The 16,241-nt window shown below is 38.3% G+C and overlaps 2 protein-coding genes across 2 annotated transcripts in view; both read left to right on the forward strand.

Moving 5' to 3' along the window:
* LOC118744784 (cilia- and flagella-associated protein 161) overlaps positions 1–11,811 on the forward strand; it is a 58,081-nt gene extending 46,270 nt beyond the window's left edge. The window contains 6 exon segments of the mRNA XM_036478105.1: positions 9,041–9,123; positions 9,196–9,708; positions 9,774–9,875; positions 9,944–9,982; positions 9,984–10,031; positions 11,632–11,811. Of these exon segments, the coding sequence (XP_036333998.1) occupies positions 9,041–9,123; positions 9,196–9,708; positions 9,774–9,875; positions 9,944–9,982; positions 9,984–10,031; positions 11,632–11,733 (887 nt within the window). The 3' untranslated portion in view covers positions 11,734–11,811.
* Positions 11,812–12,457: 646 nt separating this feature from the next.
* On the forward strand, positions 12,458–13,207 carry LOC118745289 (trypsin-1). Its single transcript, XM_036478814.1, has one exon. The coding sequence runs from the start codon at positions 12,458–12,460 to the stop codon at positions 13,205–13,207; it is 750 nt and encodes a 249-aa protein (XP_036334707.1).
* The last annotated feature ends 3,034 nt before the right edge of the window (positions 13,208–16,241 follow it).

The following is a 16,241-nucleotide window of genomic DNA, read 5'->3' on the forward strand; positions in this document are numbered from 1 at the left end:
AAAAATACCCGCAAGTAGACAGAGTTAACTAACTCGGCTTCAAATATCTGTTCTGCAACGCACTGCTTGGGTTAAAAAAATAACAGTTTAACTCTAGGTTACTTAAATCTAAATTTATAAATTTAATCTTGGATATTGTGCAAGTGGGCCTTAAAATATGTGTATCGACTCTAGCGCCATCTATTTGACCATTTCTTATCACGAAGTTAAAACTCTTTATGAAATTAAACCAGATCGTACGATAAATACGGATTTTCAAAATATCTCGACTTCTGCGCTCTATCAGCATCATTGTTTGTAAAAGTATCTTTTATTAAGCAAGTAATATCTGCATATATTAGGGTGGTCCTTAAAAACTCAAATGAACGATTTTTTTACACCAATCGGGATCAAAATTTATATGTGATATCTTCGTCTAAAGTGGCATCGACATAGGGGATTGAGGTTTAGGAGATCTAATGTAAAAATTTGCTTCCTACATTTAAGGATCACCCTAATATATATAATATGAATTCGAACCTGATCACACCAAAGATATGGGGTTCGATGGCAGCACCATCCAAAATACGGAATTTCCTTATTACTGCTATCGTTAAGCCAGAGACATTTTGACCACTTTTAGTTATCCTCTTTTGTTTATTTAATGTTTTTCTTGGCTTTAATAAAAGTCTGACTCATTTTAGGACAAAAATAATATAAATCCCCATTTTAAACTTTGTACCAGAATTATAAAAATTCAACAAATATTTTATCGAAATTTCAAACTTTTTGTATGCAATTTTATAGCCCCTAAATTATAATATAATAACGTGCCAGTTTTAAATGAAAAAAAAATTTCGCTGATTTTCGGGATTTTTTTTTTTATCATAGTGGACTTTGTAAGGAATATAATTGGATATCAGCCATAAATAACGAACGTTTATTTCACCACGCACGCACTCATACTTGTACCTGAGCTGCTCGAAGTTATTTATGGTTTTCAAGTTTTTCACTGCCAGGTACAATAATAATCTATACATGCCAATTTTACGTTAAAGAAATCTAAATCTTATCAGATTGGCGATTGTTAATTTTTTATGAATGAATTGTAAACCAAAAACGCAGAAAGTTTAAAATTATTTTGATTATTTAATCAAGGCAACCAGCTAAAATTCACTTGCGTTATAAAATAATCTGATTACATTTCCAACACTATCTTTAGGATTCCAATAAATTTAGTTTTGTATTTGATTGATAAAAGCTACTGATAAAAGTTGATTTAATAAACAAGAAAAGTCATATGTATGTATTACTTACATATTACTTATTCACTTTCAGTCCCGAATTTCACTAAGTTTTAGTTTTTTTTTTTTTTTTGTAAATAACTACATTGCGATCACGTATATTGGTAATATTCGAAACAAGTGATAGCAAAGTTTGTTAGAGACTTTCATTTAGATGACGAATTGGTTTAAATTATTTTTAAATACTTTATATATTTGTACATAATTGAGTAATTCCATTGTTTCGTTGCCTTTAATTAAATTTTTTCAGTGTCATTTTTGTCGAATAATTTGGCACTACAAAGTGTATTTTAAATGTTACTTCTGGGACACTTTTTAAAAACGTGACTATTAAATATTAACTTTTTTGGGTTAAGGGGTTCAACAAAATTATTCGTAGTACAATTTCAGGTGAGATACATGAACAAGTGACGTTCCAAGAATTAGAAATAAAATTAGTTTTATGACAAAGATATACTTCTACTCAATAAAAATCAAAAACTTTGTAGGCAAATATTTCGAAAAAATTACACGATAAAACAAAACGGAGAATGCAGTTTATCTATATTTGAATACTACTTTCTTGCCTCATATATCTTCTTCTTGGACTATTTTTACTTAATTGCTCCACAAATGTGACTCATACGCCCAGTCGGCTAAATTTATATATATATTTTATATATTTTAAATTTACTCTACTGAAGGTTGAAAAAGAAAAAGCGGGTACATTGATTACACCCAATTAGTAAAATCATTACACTATTTATTTTTCATCTGAAAAAGCTGCTCAAAAATATCCTTTTCCTACTCTATCTATCACTACAAACGTTTGTCAGTTTTGCCCGTGATCGAATTTCACCAATTTTTTTCTCTCTTGCGCAGTTACCTTCCAGTATGCATTTGGTTTACTGTGGTCATTGTTACTGTGTCGTTGAATCTTTTCATTGGAATATCATTATCTATGCGTACGACATGTCCAGTTTAATCGTTGTACAATATTTCTGTGAGTTTCAGGCTTACATTATTGATGGTGCTAAGGCAGGACCAAACTTAGGCAAGGTTCTTCACCACCTCAAAGTTATAACCGCCAAGGGTAATGTGCTTCCAAATACAAGAAGCCAGCAGATAATATGTCTTGTGTTCGTCAACGAGTAGACCAAACTCTTTTGCCTCCTCTTTTAAGCTTAAAATACTGCACTCTCCACGTTGATGATTGAGGCTTACGATTCCAGTGTCGTCTTCATGAGCCAGCAGAATCAGGATTGACAGCTCCTACATATAACGCTTTACAACATCAGTTTGAAGACGTGGAACGAAAATACCTCATACGCCATGGTGACTGAATGAAGAATACGGCCATAAAGTATTTATTACGTAGACAATTGGAAGATGGTTAAAAAGTGTGGCTGTTAAAGGGCATACAACTTGTTAAGTTTTTAGAAAAAAAAAATTATGTCTTGTTTTCACATTCCCCAAAAAATATGCTCAATTATTAGATTAACAACAAATTATGTCTAGTATTAAATTACAGAAAAATAGCATACACTTACTACCACGAAAATTTATTATATTTCTTTAGCGCAGTCGCTACTCAAAATCTGGCTTGTAGTAGGCAAAAGAGCAATATCTTGAGCTTGTTTAGAACTGATCGCTGCGTTTTCTTCCATAGCAAAAAAAGTTTGAAAGCACACTAATTTCTACCAAACGCTGATTTTAATTCAATATTGAATACAATAGTTCGTGGTAAAAATAAGTATACGTACACTGTTTATGCACTATGTAGATATATGTATGTATGTATACTAGATATGTATATATTGTGAGTTGGCCTAAATGCAAAACCACGTGCATATCTCGAGACATTTATGTTGCTCCCACTGACGTTATTGCGATTTTTTTTGTCATTTGTTTGTAAGCAAATAATTTATTCCTTTTCTAGTTGCCCTTTTTTCGCAATCTTTATAAATTTTAATGTTTTATAAGTGGAGATAATAATGTCATATACTTTTTATTGATAAGAGCTTTTGGAAAATTTAGATATTAAAACATTGACGTATATACATACATAAGTAATAATTATTCAAATAACAGAATAATCTTAACGACGTTTTTGAGATAAACATTGAATTTCTGAATGGCGACATTAAATATCACTCTAAACTTAGTTAATAAACGTGCATTACTTTTGCTGTCTGATTGGAGGTGTATGCATGAAATTGTGATAGTATGGGAGCGTATAAGGGCGCGCTTACCCTTCGATTTATAGGCTACACATTGGCTATTTTCCAAGTCGTTAAATTCGCCAATTTATGTTGCCTATGATGGTGTGCATTAGGGATGTTTCGAACGTCATATTTTTCGCAGTCACGAATTCGATCGCGAATCCGAATTTTCGGAATGCGAATGTGCGAATGCGAATCCTAGGAATAACATTAAAAATTGTTTCAAATATTAGAACATTGAACGAGTGCTTAACCTACACAGTGTTCTAATCTAGTTGTCAATGTTCAAAAGGGGCATATTATATTTCAAAAAAAGTAATTTTGCTGACTTTTCTCCCATGAGGCGATTTCTTAGAGGCTCGTATATAAGGCCAGCTGCACTGAACAATTACGCACTTGCAACGCTTGCGGATGGAGCGCTCACATATTTGCGGGCCAGATCTGTCAATTTGTCGTTTCTTAGTTTAGTTTATAAAACGCCCTACGCGTGCTATGCTACTGCAGATTGTGACCCATGATTCGATACATATCAAATCTGCCAAGGTCCACCCTATGAAATTTAGGGAAATTGTCAAATGGAGGACTTAAGCAGGTTCGATATGTATCGCCTCATATGCAATCCCATTTTAGCTTTGCCCTTACGACGGTAGAACACATTTTAGGCATCTCAACCATCATCGCTATGCTTAGGTATGAGGCCAAGATACAAACACTAAACAAAATTTGACGATTAGTATCCAAACCTAGAGATTAAACGGAACATTCAAATAATGAGTGGTAGATTCAATTAGGAGATATATATTGACATTTTCGAATTAGCTAGGTATGAATTATGGTGATTCACAAGAGGCACTCTCAAAGGCCGGACGCTGTTGAAATTTAAGATTTTCATGTGGCGGCTGTTGTAGTTTTTTAAGCCCGCTACGTACACCTGATTGTCGTGGGAATAGCGTCCACCTTAACACTAACTTGCAACGCAAAAATACGCTCAGCTATAGCTGCAGATGAAGCCAAACACTTAGTCATAAGACATTTAATAATTATCTCGCATGTAAAAATACCTTCAAATCTTAAAAGCACACGAGTCACACGAGTTATCTATGTATGCAGCCCCATCACAAAGCCTTAACAGTGTGTACAAATGCCAAGAGAAAAAAACAACAAAAAGGTGAGTGCAATAAACTCCATACAACCCGTCTTTCTAGGCATATTTGCAGTTCAGATTGCACTTTTGCCCCGCAGACAACCGTCGAGAAATTCAGTCAGAGAAATAGTAAAAAAAGTATTATCGCCACACAAAGCTGTTTATAACTAATGTTTATAGTTGCAATTAAACACTATATAATACTCGTATATTATACTGATAACAGTTGTTGGCCTAAGACTGCTTATATATGTATGTATGTATGTATCTACATAAATATGTATATCGGCACATAAAAGACAGGCACGAGATTAATGCGATAACGAACGTGATTTTGAAGTGAGTGTCGATGAAGGCATATCCGTTTTTCACGTGAATATCACAAGTTTCGATATTGCTAGATTGAATATTTCTGCATATACCCGCGTATTTGTGTAGCAGAATAACACAGCAATATATGTATATATGATTGTATGGTATACAAACTGCGACAGAGTACTAAGAGAAATGTGGTTGGGAAGGAAATTGTTATCTTCAAGCAGGCAAGCAGTCGTCAAGTCAGTTAGTCAGGCCTTTTGTAGAGAGAGATAGGCAAGTCGCTCTAAATATGCAGGCATGTGGGTGGTATCAGATATTCACTGCATTGCAGATAAATGCCTATTTACTCCCGTTGGTTGATTGGTTGGATGCCTATCGCTTGCTCTGGCATTTTTCTAGGGTCGTTGATGTGACTTGTCTGATATTGACAACGTTTATGACCGATGTGAGAGTAATCTTGTAATCCACTCGATTTCTTTACACGTGATACTCGTAGTAGCGATTACTTGACTTAAGCGCAATTTCGCGAATATTTTATTATAATTTTCTACTGGTGTTAATCCTCAGAAGTAAGTAGTAGGTAAATAAATTATAAATATGATATTCAAATGTGGTTTGCTTGAGCCTACTGGAATTAAACGAATATTGTTATTTCTCGTGACAGTAAGCACTTAGTATGGAACAAGATTTAGTGGGTAAACATAATGAAACTATTTCTAAAACACTTTTATGAAACACACTCATGAAAACGTTTGAAAAAAAAACTCTAAATATATGTATGTAAGTAACCCTCATTAATATATGGAGCGGAAAACCAAATAAATAAATAAAAAGGTGATCAAAATAATAAACTTCGTTTTACTATACACTTCGTACAAATAAAGTCAGCCAGTTCTCAGTATTGGAAGTTATCCTTTTGTTTACATATTCATTAATTTTTTATAAAAATAAACCATATTCTATAAAAAAACCCATGTAAATCCGTTTTTCAAACTTTATAAAAACACTTTGCAACAATTTCAGGGGGCGCAATGATTCCAAATCAAGATGAAAGATCTAGGCCAGGGATTTCAAAAGTGGTCCAGGTGGACCATCAGTGCTCAACGGGAGACTGGACGGGGGTCTACGTTGGCGAGAAGAAAAAAAGGGGATTCACAAGATTTTGGGATGGACTCCCACTGAGTCCACGAAAATTTATCTGATTTCGATAGTAAAGACCAAACATGTTGGCTTGTCTTAACCTAGCAATGTTGGCAGATGATGCAAAACTCAAAAAAAATTAAGGAACGAAAAAAAAATTTCAAATTTCTGTGAAAAATGGTCGTGTTCAGGCTTTAAAAAAGACTTTAAGATTTAAATTTTCAGAATTCTATCCTAACAGAAAACGCGAAAAAATAATTTTGCAATTTGTTGCTTCTTTGTACACGGGCTTGAGACTTTCTTTCAAGTATATGGATATGATAGCCTCTTTATTAACATTTAATTTCCTTTTTGTAAAACCTCTCAGAGTAAAACAGAGTTCGCAAAAATTCTCACTGAGGAATGGACTTTCGATTCTTCTGGAACCGTTTTTGGGGCCTTTTGGAATCGAGTTTCGGTTCCGTTAAACACGTTTTTCGGTCCTTGGCACTCTAAACAGAACCCGGTTTCGGTTCCACAGATCTGTGCATCACTCCCCTTTACACATTCATCGCGGTGAGGGCTGGAGACTATGGAACTATTTATGAGTTTTACAAAGCCATTCACATAAATAGTTCAGCGAAACAAAATACCGCAGTTGCACAGGGTGGGCCATGTCGTATGAATGGATGCAAATGTTCCAACTCGGAAAATAGTCGATGCGATACCCGCTTGTTGTCATAGAAAAGCACATTTTTAATCTATATATATAAAAATGGTGTACAAAATGTACAGTAATTCATCAATTGAGAACGGTTGGGCCGATTTGGCAACATTTTTTTTAGTCATTCGTAATTGGCAGGAGAAGGTTTTTACGAAAGAAAATTTTGGGAAAGCCTTCCGGCAAAGTTGGGAAATTGGAAAAATCGAAAATTGGTTTGTTTGTATGGAATTTTTTGTGCAATTCCTTCCGAATGGCTTTCGAATGGAAAAATAGAAAATACTAAGTGGAAAAGTGGAAAAAATTTGAATTTTGCATTTTAACGCATGATTTGATGATTTTGGACGATGTAAAGGTGGAAAATTCATTGTGAGCATGAATCAATTGGGAACAATTTTCTCTTATGTTTCAAAACCAATTCGAAAGGTTGCTGCTTTTTTGGAAAGGTATTTAGAAGGAGGAGTGCACAAAGTTTTAATTTCTCCGATAGGTGGCACAGGGGTCGAACTACGCTAAAAAATGCATTTGGTACGTAGGTAGCCTTTTGCCTAGATTAGCATGTAGGATCTATTTTTTCCGTTAAGTGGGCTAGGGACCGATCTGTCCGAAAAATTCTTATTTATGGTCCGATTTTGTTGAAATTTGGCACGTGGGTAGCTTATTGTCTGGGTTAACATATAGGATACTTTTTTCTGATAAGTGGAACAGGGACAGATCTATTACAAAAAATCTGGTTTATGGTCTGATTTGCTTGAAATTCAATATGCGTAGAATAGAATTGAGTCATTGGTTTACAGTTCGAAAAGTGTTTAAAAGCGCCGCAAACATGCGAGTATTGGTTATTTAACAATACTTATTACACAGGCCAACAAAAATTGAAAAAAACTATACAGCAAATGTTAGCGCTATTTTTGACGTAAGCATAAAGTTTCCATCAGCTCCAGATTTAGAGAAAAACGTGGCATTTTTTGCAATATTTGAGAAGCTCTAGCAAATAAACAAAGGTTGTAGAAACTCCCACTTAGGCTTAGATTAAAGCATAAAATCAGTGTTGCCCAGTGTTACCGAGATATATATGTATAGGTAATGATACTATTGCAAAAAAGATGCGCGAGGTGGCGCTGTAGCCGAGTTATTGCTAAAAATCGTCAATTCGGAGGCACCAGAGATCAAAGTCAAATTAACCCCGTTAAATCAACCATCAGACCCTTTGCGGTCCTTGCTTTACGTTAACTAAACATAATGTGGACCAGTGATACTCCCCAGTTTGGAAATTGCTACCAACTATACTATATAGATTCAAGGACGGTTCACCATCGAGCCGCAAGGACTTCTTCCCGGTATAACGCTTTCGTCAGCTTATTTAAAACGGCAATGGAGGATATGTCTTCTGTCGACCACAAAACCAAACGTGATCGTGAATTTCTGGCAAAAACGTTAGACCAAATGTTTCAATAAAAAAATTAATTTTGGGCGGGACGAAGTTCGTCGGGTCTGTTAGTCACTTATAATAATCCCATGCTTTGAATAGAAATATGTAAGTTTATAGACCAATTGATCAGTTCGCATTATTAAAAAAATCTGGATTGCAAAAAGTAATGAATTCGTGCCCAGCAATTAACTTTTGTTAAGTGCTATCTTAGAGAATACTAAATTAAAAACAGTTTTTTAAATTGCATAACTTTATCACAGCCACGCTAAAGCTTAGGCCTCATTTGCTCTAATGCATTAACACTAAGCCTCTGTAATTACTTTTTAATCTGCCTTATTTGAATTAGACACGAAAAAGCATTTTATTAATATCTTGTAATTATCATGTAATCCTCGTTTCATTTACCGCAAACTATTAATTAGATAAGATATTTTTTAACTGTTAAATAACTGTGGTTTTGAACTACAAAAAAAGGTGTGCATACAGCCTATTGTAGCTTCTGGGAACTCTGATAGTTATTACGGGCAGGGGGTATTTATGTATTTTTTACTTAAACGTACAGCGTAGTTGATGCTAATAGCTTTATAGCAAAAGTAGCAAAAATTAATCCGCATTTTCAATGTCAGGAAAATCCCCTTCTCCAAATAATCGATCATTTAGATACAGCACCATTTCAATAGAATTTGTAATCATATTTTTTGAAAACTCGAAAAGAACAGCAACAACAAATTATTTTCTACAAATTCCAAACAACATTCAATATACAAAATATTTATATACATAATTTTTTATAAAATAAAATACTTTAATAAAATTCATTAGAAATGGCTGCAATGATACCAACCGCACGTTACCGGCCAGTGGTACGCATTGGCAATTGGTTTGAGGACATTTGTCTGGAGCAGGTGAGCAGTGACAACAGAACTTGCAACACAAAAAAAAAACAATCCACGCTCAAACTCTTTTCACGCCAACAGGAAAAGGTGCAAACTTTTAAGAATTTACGCGACCGCGGCGAACTGCTTGTGGAGAAGACGCGCCGACTATTCGACAATTTTCACAAAGCCATCGAATTGGAGGCGCCCAAAGAGAATGTTCACTTTGGCGCCATAGTTCAGTTGATGCCAATGAAAATGAATATTTGTGATGAACGTGTGAAGGCACAACCCGCCTTGTCGGTCATCATCAATGAACGCGTCGTGCGGCATAGTCAAAATATCAATGAAGAATGTGAAATAACAATTGCGCCCTCAGTGACGCCTTGTGTGCGTAATTCTTTTCGTATCGTGAGCGGTGATGAGAAAGATCGCACAAATGAGGTTATCAAATATGGACAACAATTTCGTTTGGAATGTGTGGAGAGTCAAGATGATGTACTACTGCTATATAGTGCGGCGAAATCGGCCGATCTAAAGAGTATGATCCATACGACGTTTGATTCGAGGAAATGTGGTGAAATCAATTTGCCCTTGGGTCTATGCAAGAAAAGCGTGAGTTGTATGATGGTGAATTAGAAATGGAGATTTTTAATGTTAGTGTTTCTAACGTCTTCCAGAATTGTGGTCCCGGAAAGGAAATACCCTCGGCATATACTAAATGGTTCTGTACCCATATTGATCCCAAGAAACGTTTTGAATCGTACGGCACACCAGCGCCGGTGAGTATCACTATATGTATAGCCCACACACCAAACAATTTTAACTGATTAATTTTTATATCTTACAGAGCAATGCAGCTTTGGTTATCACACACGTACCAACAAATAAAAAATCTTGCAGCAGAAAATGTTGTCGTCCAAACACTTTTCGGACCGGTGAGTATTTAATAAACAGCTGCTTCTCTGAACACTATACCATAGAACCGTGGTACCCACAAAAAAATCATGCTGGCTCGTTATGTTGTTGTTGTTGTAGCGGCTAATAAACCCCGCTCGGGTCGGCTTGTCCATCAACGTTGTCGTCAGACTCAGCGAAAGGGAGGCCCAGAAAGTGTCCAACTTCCACCGCTCCTGCGCGTAGGGCCAAGGGCGCTAGCTGGGTGGGGTTTTAGGGGCATCCGAAGAGGTGCCGTCAGTCACGTGGTGACTTCCGCATATCGGATATTCATTGGGTACACTACGTTCACTCTACTCACTTACGAGTTTAGTCTGCTGCAGTAGCCAGAGCGAAGTTGGGCTATTGTGGTGCGAGTCTCCCGAGGCATTCAAAGCTCTGTCCCGTCCACGTCTACTGGTTGTGTACCTAAAACGACATTCACAAATCGGGAGTCGAGTTTTATGAACCTCTGGACTTCGTCCGTGCCCACGTCTGTGCCACCCTACTAGGAACTACTTGCGGAGCATTGTTTATGCTCCTTGATGGGAAGCATCTGGGCTTCGTGGCTTCGTAGTTAGGTTGCCTTGAGGCGACATCAAAGGGCATCCAATCGCGGTCTGGAATGCCGTGTGAGACCCCCGGTTTAATTTCCCTCGGTGTGCTGGTTTTGTCTCTGAAAATACTGACTTGGCATTTTTTTACTTTTAGTATACCACACACGGAGAAGCCATTGCACTCTGAAATAACCTGCCCGAATGGTTGACCAAATTTCTTTAGACTCACTTTTGCAAGGGCAGGGCACTCTGCGAGAAAGTGTTCTACTCCCTTCTTTGAGCCTCGATCCTTCTTCTACAAGTTGCGACCTAACCGCGGAAGAGGAGAATACCTAATTGCCGCTTTACTATCTGAAAAAATATTCATTCGCGATTTCGCAGCTGTATGGTTTTTTATGTATTTTAACGCCAGCTTAAGCGCATACGATTCCGCCTGGAAAATTCTTGCGTGATCCGTTAGGCAAAATGATAGCTTCAGATTGAGTTGCTCAATGAAAATCTTAGATCCATCCATAAGGCAGCTAATGCATCCACGAGACCCACTCACCGAGTCCAGTCACTGCATCTTTAGAATTTTGTGTGAAGTTTGTTGCTGGTCCAGGTCTTTGGTTTTATGTAGTCGTTAGGTAGCGCTTTTACTTCAGATAGGACTCTATTTAGGATGGTACTTTGTCCGAATGGATTTTCTTTCTAATAGCCTAAGGCTGCTAATTTTATTGCACTAGTAGCTTTATTTTAAATAAAATTATATATAGGTAGCAGAACATTCAGAACCATTGGGAGCTGATTTCTGTAGTCCGCTAAGTTTTTTACGGCGTAATCCTTAGTTAGTGCTGACACCATACCCGACGCTCCTTAAGAAAGTGTGTTTTCCATGTACATCTAGTGTATAGTCGTTGGCTTAAAATGCCATTTGTTAACAATTTGCTGAAATAGGGCGTTCTTATAGAGCGTACTTCAACCGTTTGAGATGTCCATTTAGGAGGATGCCCATTTAAAGCAAGCATATTTTTCAATGATTTTTTTGTACTGCAAAATTTTTCAGGAGTTCCTCGTTTCGGTACAAAACTACAAGGACATGTACAACCGCGAACGTTGGCAAAACATTTGGATGATATGCAACGGTCAGAGTGAAGGGAAGCGATAAAAATACAACCATTCGGATCAATGAACGCTACTGCCGCAAAAACTTCATTTGTTTAGCACGAAGGAAATGTCATTTTGGAAATAAAATAAATTTATATAAAAAATACAATAATAAAAATAAACAAAAATAAAAACCCAAAAAATATTTGCAAATCGGACGTCCAAGTGACAGACAGCTCTGCTTTTGCGAAATCCCCACTTCCCAGTAGCTGCCGTAAGTCTTCAAACAAGATAACGGTGGCACAGCACGACTTCCAGATATACTTCCATATGTAGATATACGAAGACAATAAGCAAATATTTGCACAGTGACAAATTGAAGTCAACGCCTTCGCTGCCAAACCGCTGTCCAAGGTATGCGGGAAGTCCTACAAATATTGCCGAAATAGCAAACTTTTTCAAATCTCATACGACCTAGCGAAGTTCTTGGCAGTCGTTGACCCTGCAATTGTTGGTGCTGTGCGAAATTTGTGACCTAATTCGCGCACAGTTGGACGCTGACTTCAAGTCGCAACACTTGGCCCACTCGTGGCAAGGTAAGCACACAAACACTACTGACAGAGCTAAAACCAACAAAGCTGTTTCTAATGCTCGCTCCAACTTGCTCGTTAGAGGACTGCAACTATATAAGGCACCTCCAAATTCTTTTTGTACGCAGTTTACTTAAACTTTTTGACAGGTGTATTTTTTTGTGTGCGATTTAAAAATTCCCCAATTTAGTAGTAATGCTTCCGCTACTCATCTTAGCCTGCTTCAGCGCTTTCGTCTTTGAACCCGCCGCTGGCGGCTTACGCATTATTGGCGGTCAGTATGCATTGTCCGGTCAGTTTCCTCACCAGGTTTCGCTACAGCTACGCGGTCGTCATCATTGCGGTGGTTCGCTCATATCGCCAAGCTGGATTATCACGGCGGCGCATTGCACCTACGGACAGAATCCCTCACAAATCCGCGCTGTTGTCGGCACCACGGATCTGCTTGCCGGCGATGGCAAATCATTCAACATTGCCAATATTATCATTCATCCACAATATAATCCAAAAACGCAGGATTACGATTTGTCACTCATCCAGTTGACCGAGTCAGTGCCGTTAGATGATAATATTGGCACAATAGCATTGGCTGATATGGAGGCAAATCACGCAGCCGACACAGTGGCAACCATCAGCGGATTTGGCGCGATTAATGGCAATCTCGAGATGCCCACTCGGTTGAAGTATGCTGAAGTACAGTTGTGGAGTCGGGACTTCTGCAACCCGCAGAATATTCCTGGCATTACAGATCGCATGGTTTGTGCCGGCCATCCTAGTGGACAGGTGGGCGCCTGCCAAGGCGACTCTGGCGGTCCGCTTACCGTTGAAAATAAGCTCTTTGGCGTGGTTTCGTGGGGTTTCGGTTGTGGTGCGCGTGGCAAACCGGCCATGTATACCTATATCGGGGCGTTGCGCTCGTGGATTAAACAGAACTCTGGCGTTTGATTGGAATGCAAGTACAGTGGGGCTAATGGAAGCCCTTGACGTTGATGAATAATTGAAGTATTAGAATTTTATGCATGAATAAAGTTAACTGTTGAAATATTTGTTTAGTTGTGTTGATTTTGTTTTGATGCCCTAATTTGCAAAAGAGGCAAAGAATAAATAAGTTTTCTGAGGTCCTTCAGCGCTCGTTTCTTTAATCCTTTTTATTCGGAATGGTCAGAGTTTGAAGGTCTTCTACTTCAGCTTCCCTCAAAAGGGGAACATTTACACGAGATAATAGGGGAGCAGTAGAAATAAGACCTGACCTCAGACAAATAGAGCTTTGGTGGGGGACATCTGGGGCTTGCATAGGACTGTCTTGGCAATGAGAATACACCAACCGCTGAACCAGATCGACCATACCAAAATGGTCTATTATAGACTGTCCATTCATTGAGAATTAAATAACATCTTCGTCAACTCTTACCCCTTGAATTCCATCGTCGGACCCCAACTCCACCCATCGCAGACGAAGAGCTCGGGTTGCTTTGTGAGGTTCGCGATACTTTGACAGAACTCCATTCTGCATATTGTAGCAGGTTAAACTGTTCAACCTAATTTGAATAAGATGCTTCAACGACAATAGTAACCTCTCGCTCTCCTACGGCCCAAACCCCCCGGATCTGGCCTTCCTGAGTCTGCCTTTAGATGAGAATGAAGACGATACGTAGTCGATTCACTGGTTTAGAGAGTTAGTAAGATGCTAAATATAACGAAGAAAACGGTGAAAGTTTTCTTTCGATTTTCCTTTTAGTTTTTAAGAAACTTTCCGCATATTAAGAAAACGACGGAAATCAGTTTGGAAAAACCGAGGCAATCGATCTAGTGAAAACTTTATTGAGAGTATTTTCAATTCACAGATTTCTCAAATACCTTGCGTTTGAAACCCATAATGTCATAATTAGTTTATCATATTTTATGTCTATTATTTAATAACATTTTTCTAACAGATGACAACCCTAATGAAAAATATGTAAGCCTTCTCTCTCTCTTTAGTTTGATATCTACACATATTGAAATGTGGGAACAAATATGAATACTGAAATCAAGAGGACACTGCCGCGAGCCAATTTGCCCCACAAACAGCACCTGCTGACAAAAGAGAAGGGCCCATTGAGGCATACAAAAAGCTCAGTGGAGCTGGTAAAAAGAGGTACGCATACCTGCTTAAGAAAAAGCCTAGCAAGGAAGAAGCGTATGCCAAAGCGCAGCTTCCAAGAACCAAAAACCAAATCGAGGGGGAAAAGGCGCCGAAAAAGGACCGTTCAGAGGAACGCACTCTGCGTGAATCTGGCCCCAAAAAGAGGCCGAAGCACGATGAACCCTCGTCAATGCTGCTGCTGCACCACATAAGTTACAGCTCACTGTCACATTTAAAGATGTTGGGTGAAGATGGCAGTCCTTTCCAGGGACTACCCTCGAAAGGTCCTAACAATAGAACAGATGGACTCCAACCAAACTGTCCTTCTGGACAAAATTATGGCTAATAAGGACACGTCGATAAAACCAGCCTTGTTGGGATCTGTTTACAAGGCCGGATATATTGTACTGCACTGTAAGGAGAACACGACCATGTTCACCGTGATTATCTGGGTAAGTGCTCCACTGTGGGCTGCGGAGTAATTAAAAATTTCTTATTCCAGGGTCGCGGTGGGGTACTTTCTAAATTCCGCTGAAATGGAAACCTAGCTGGTACTGGATTTCGTTCAAGGGCAGTAGACAGTGGATAAATCTACACCACGCTAAAGCAGCAACGGCGGAACTTACATGAGATTTACCGGTGAAAATATCCACATAGAGCTCTTACAAGAGCTCTGGATAAACAATGGACGACTTGAAGGGCTCAGCATCAAAAATACATAGGTAATTTATGACAAAACATCTGCCAAACCAAGGGCAGCGATAATTATAGACACAAGCATTAAGTTCCCGCCTTTCTATGCCTTTACAGTTGGCAACACTGTCAAATTACTGGTGTAAGTGGAACTTAACGGGCGTAAGACGGAGTTCATGATCGCCTTAGCTAACTTTCCAGCCGAAACAGATGACGCACCAACATATCTCGTAAAGAAACTAGTGGAGTACTGCAAAAACCACAGAAAAGTTCTCATCATCGGCTTTGATGCCAATGCCCACAGCATAACATGGGCCAGCACGAATACAAACACAAGAGGTGAGTCACTCTTAGAATTTTTATTAACAAGTAACATAGCAGTAGCTAATAAGGGAAACAAGCCAACCTTTATAAATGCTATTCGTCAAGTGTTCTTAGACCTTACATTTGTCTCTGCAAACTCTTTCGACTTGATTCATAACTGGGGTAGCTCAGCTGATGACTCCATGTCTGATGACAAACATATTCTGTTAAAAAGAAAGGGTCTAGTAAAGACATTCACGCTCTATCGCAGAGAGATTCACGCTATACCGAAATAATGACTGGGACAGGTATGATTTAAACATTTGAAACAAAACTGGGCACATTGACCAGGCAAATATCTAAAAAAGTGTATTTGGATATAGTAGTTGCAGACCTGACTGAAAGTAGCATGCCCTCATATAACGAACGCTGTCCACAGAAGGTAAAATTCCTCAACAAAGAGGGTACCTTGGTGGAACTCCAAACTAGAGAAACCGAGTACGACGACCAGGACTGAGTTCAACCAGGCCAAGAGGACGAACACCTGCTATGACAATAAAAAGTCTCTCACACAATACAACAAAGAACTACGGAAATCCAAGGGAAATTCTTGGAAGAATTTATGTGAGGACCTTAGGGCCATTCTAGGATCCGAAGGTCTTTCTCTAAGGGCAAATCCGCCCTTAGAGGAACTCTAAAGGGATCGGATGGATGCCCTACAAACACGTTTAGGGAAACCATAGAGCTCCTTCTGAGGATTCACTTCCCTGACTGTAGGCTAATAATGCAGAGGCCAAATACGCACAGTATGGTAACCACATACCAGAGACGAGCCTTCGGACCAGTAATTAAAAAAGT

This window comes from Rhagoletis pomonella, unplaced genomic scaffold (genome assembly GCF_013731165.1).
Source record: "Rhagoletis pomonella isolate Grant_MI unplaced genomic scaffold, Rhpom_1.0 Rhpom_scaffold_00008, whole genome shotgun sequence".
Lineage (NCBI taxonomy): Eukaryota > Metazoa > Arthropoda > Insecta > Diptera > Tephritidae > Rhagoletis > Rhagoletis pomonella.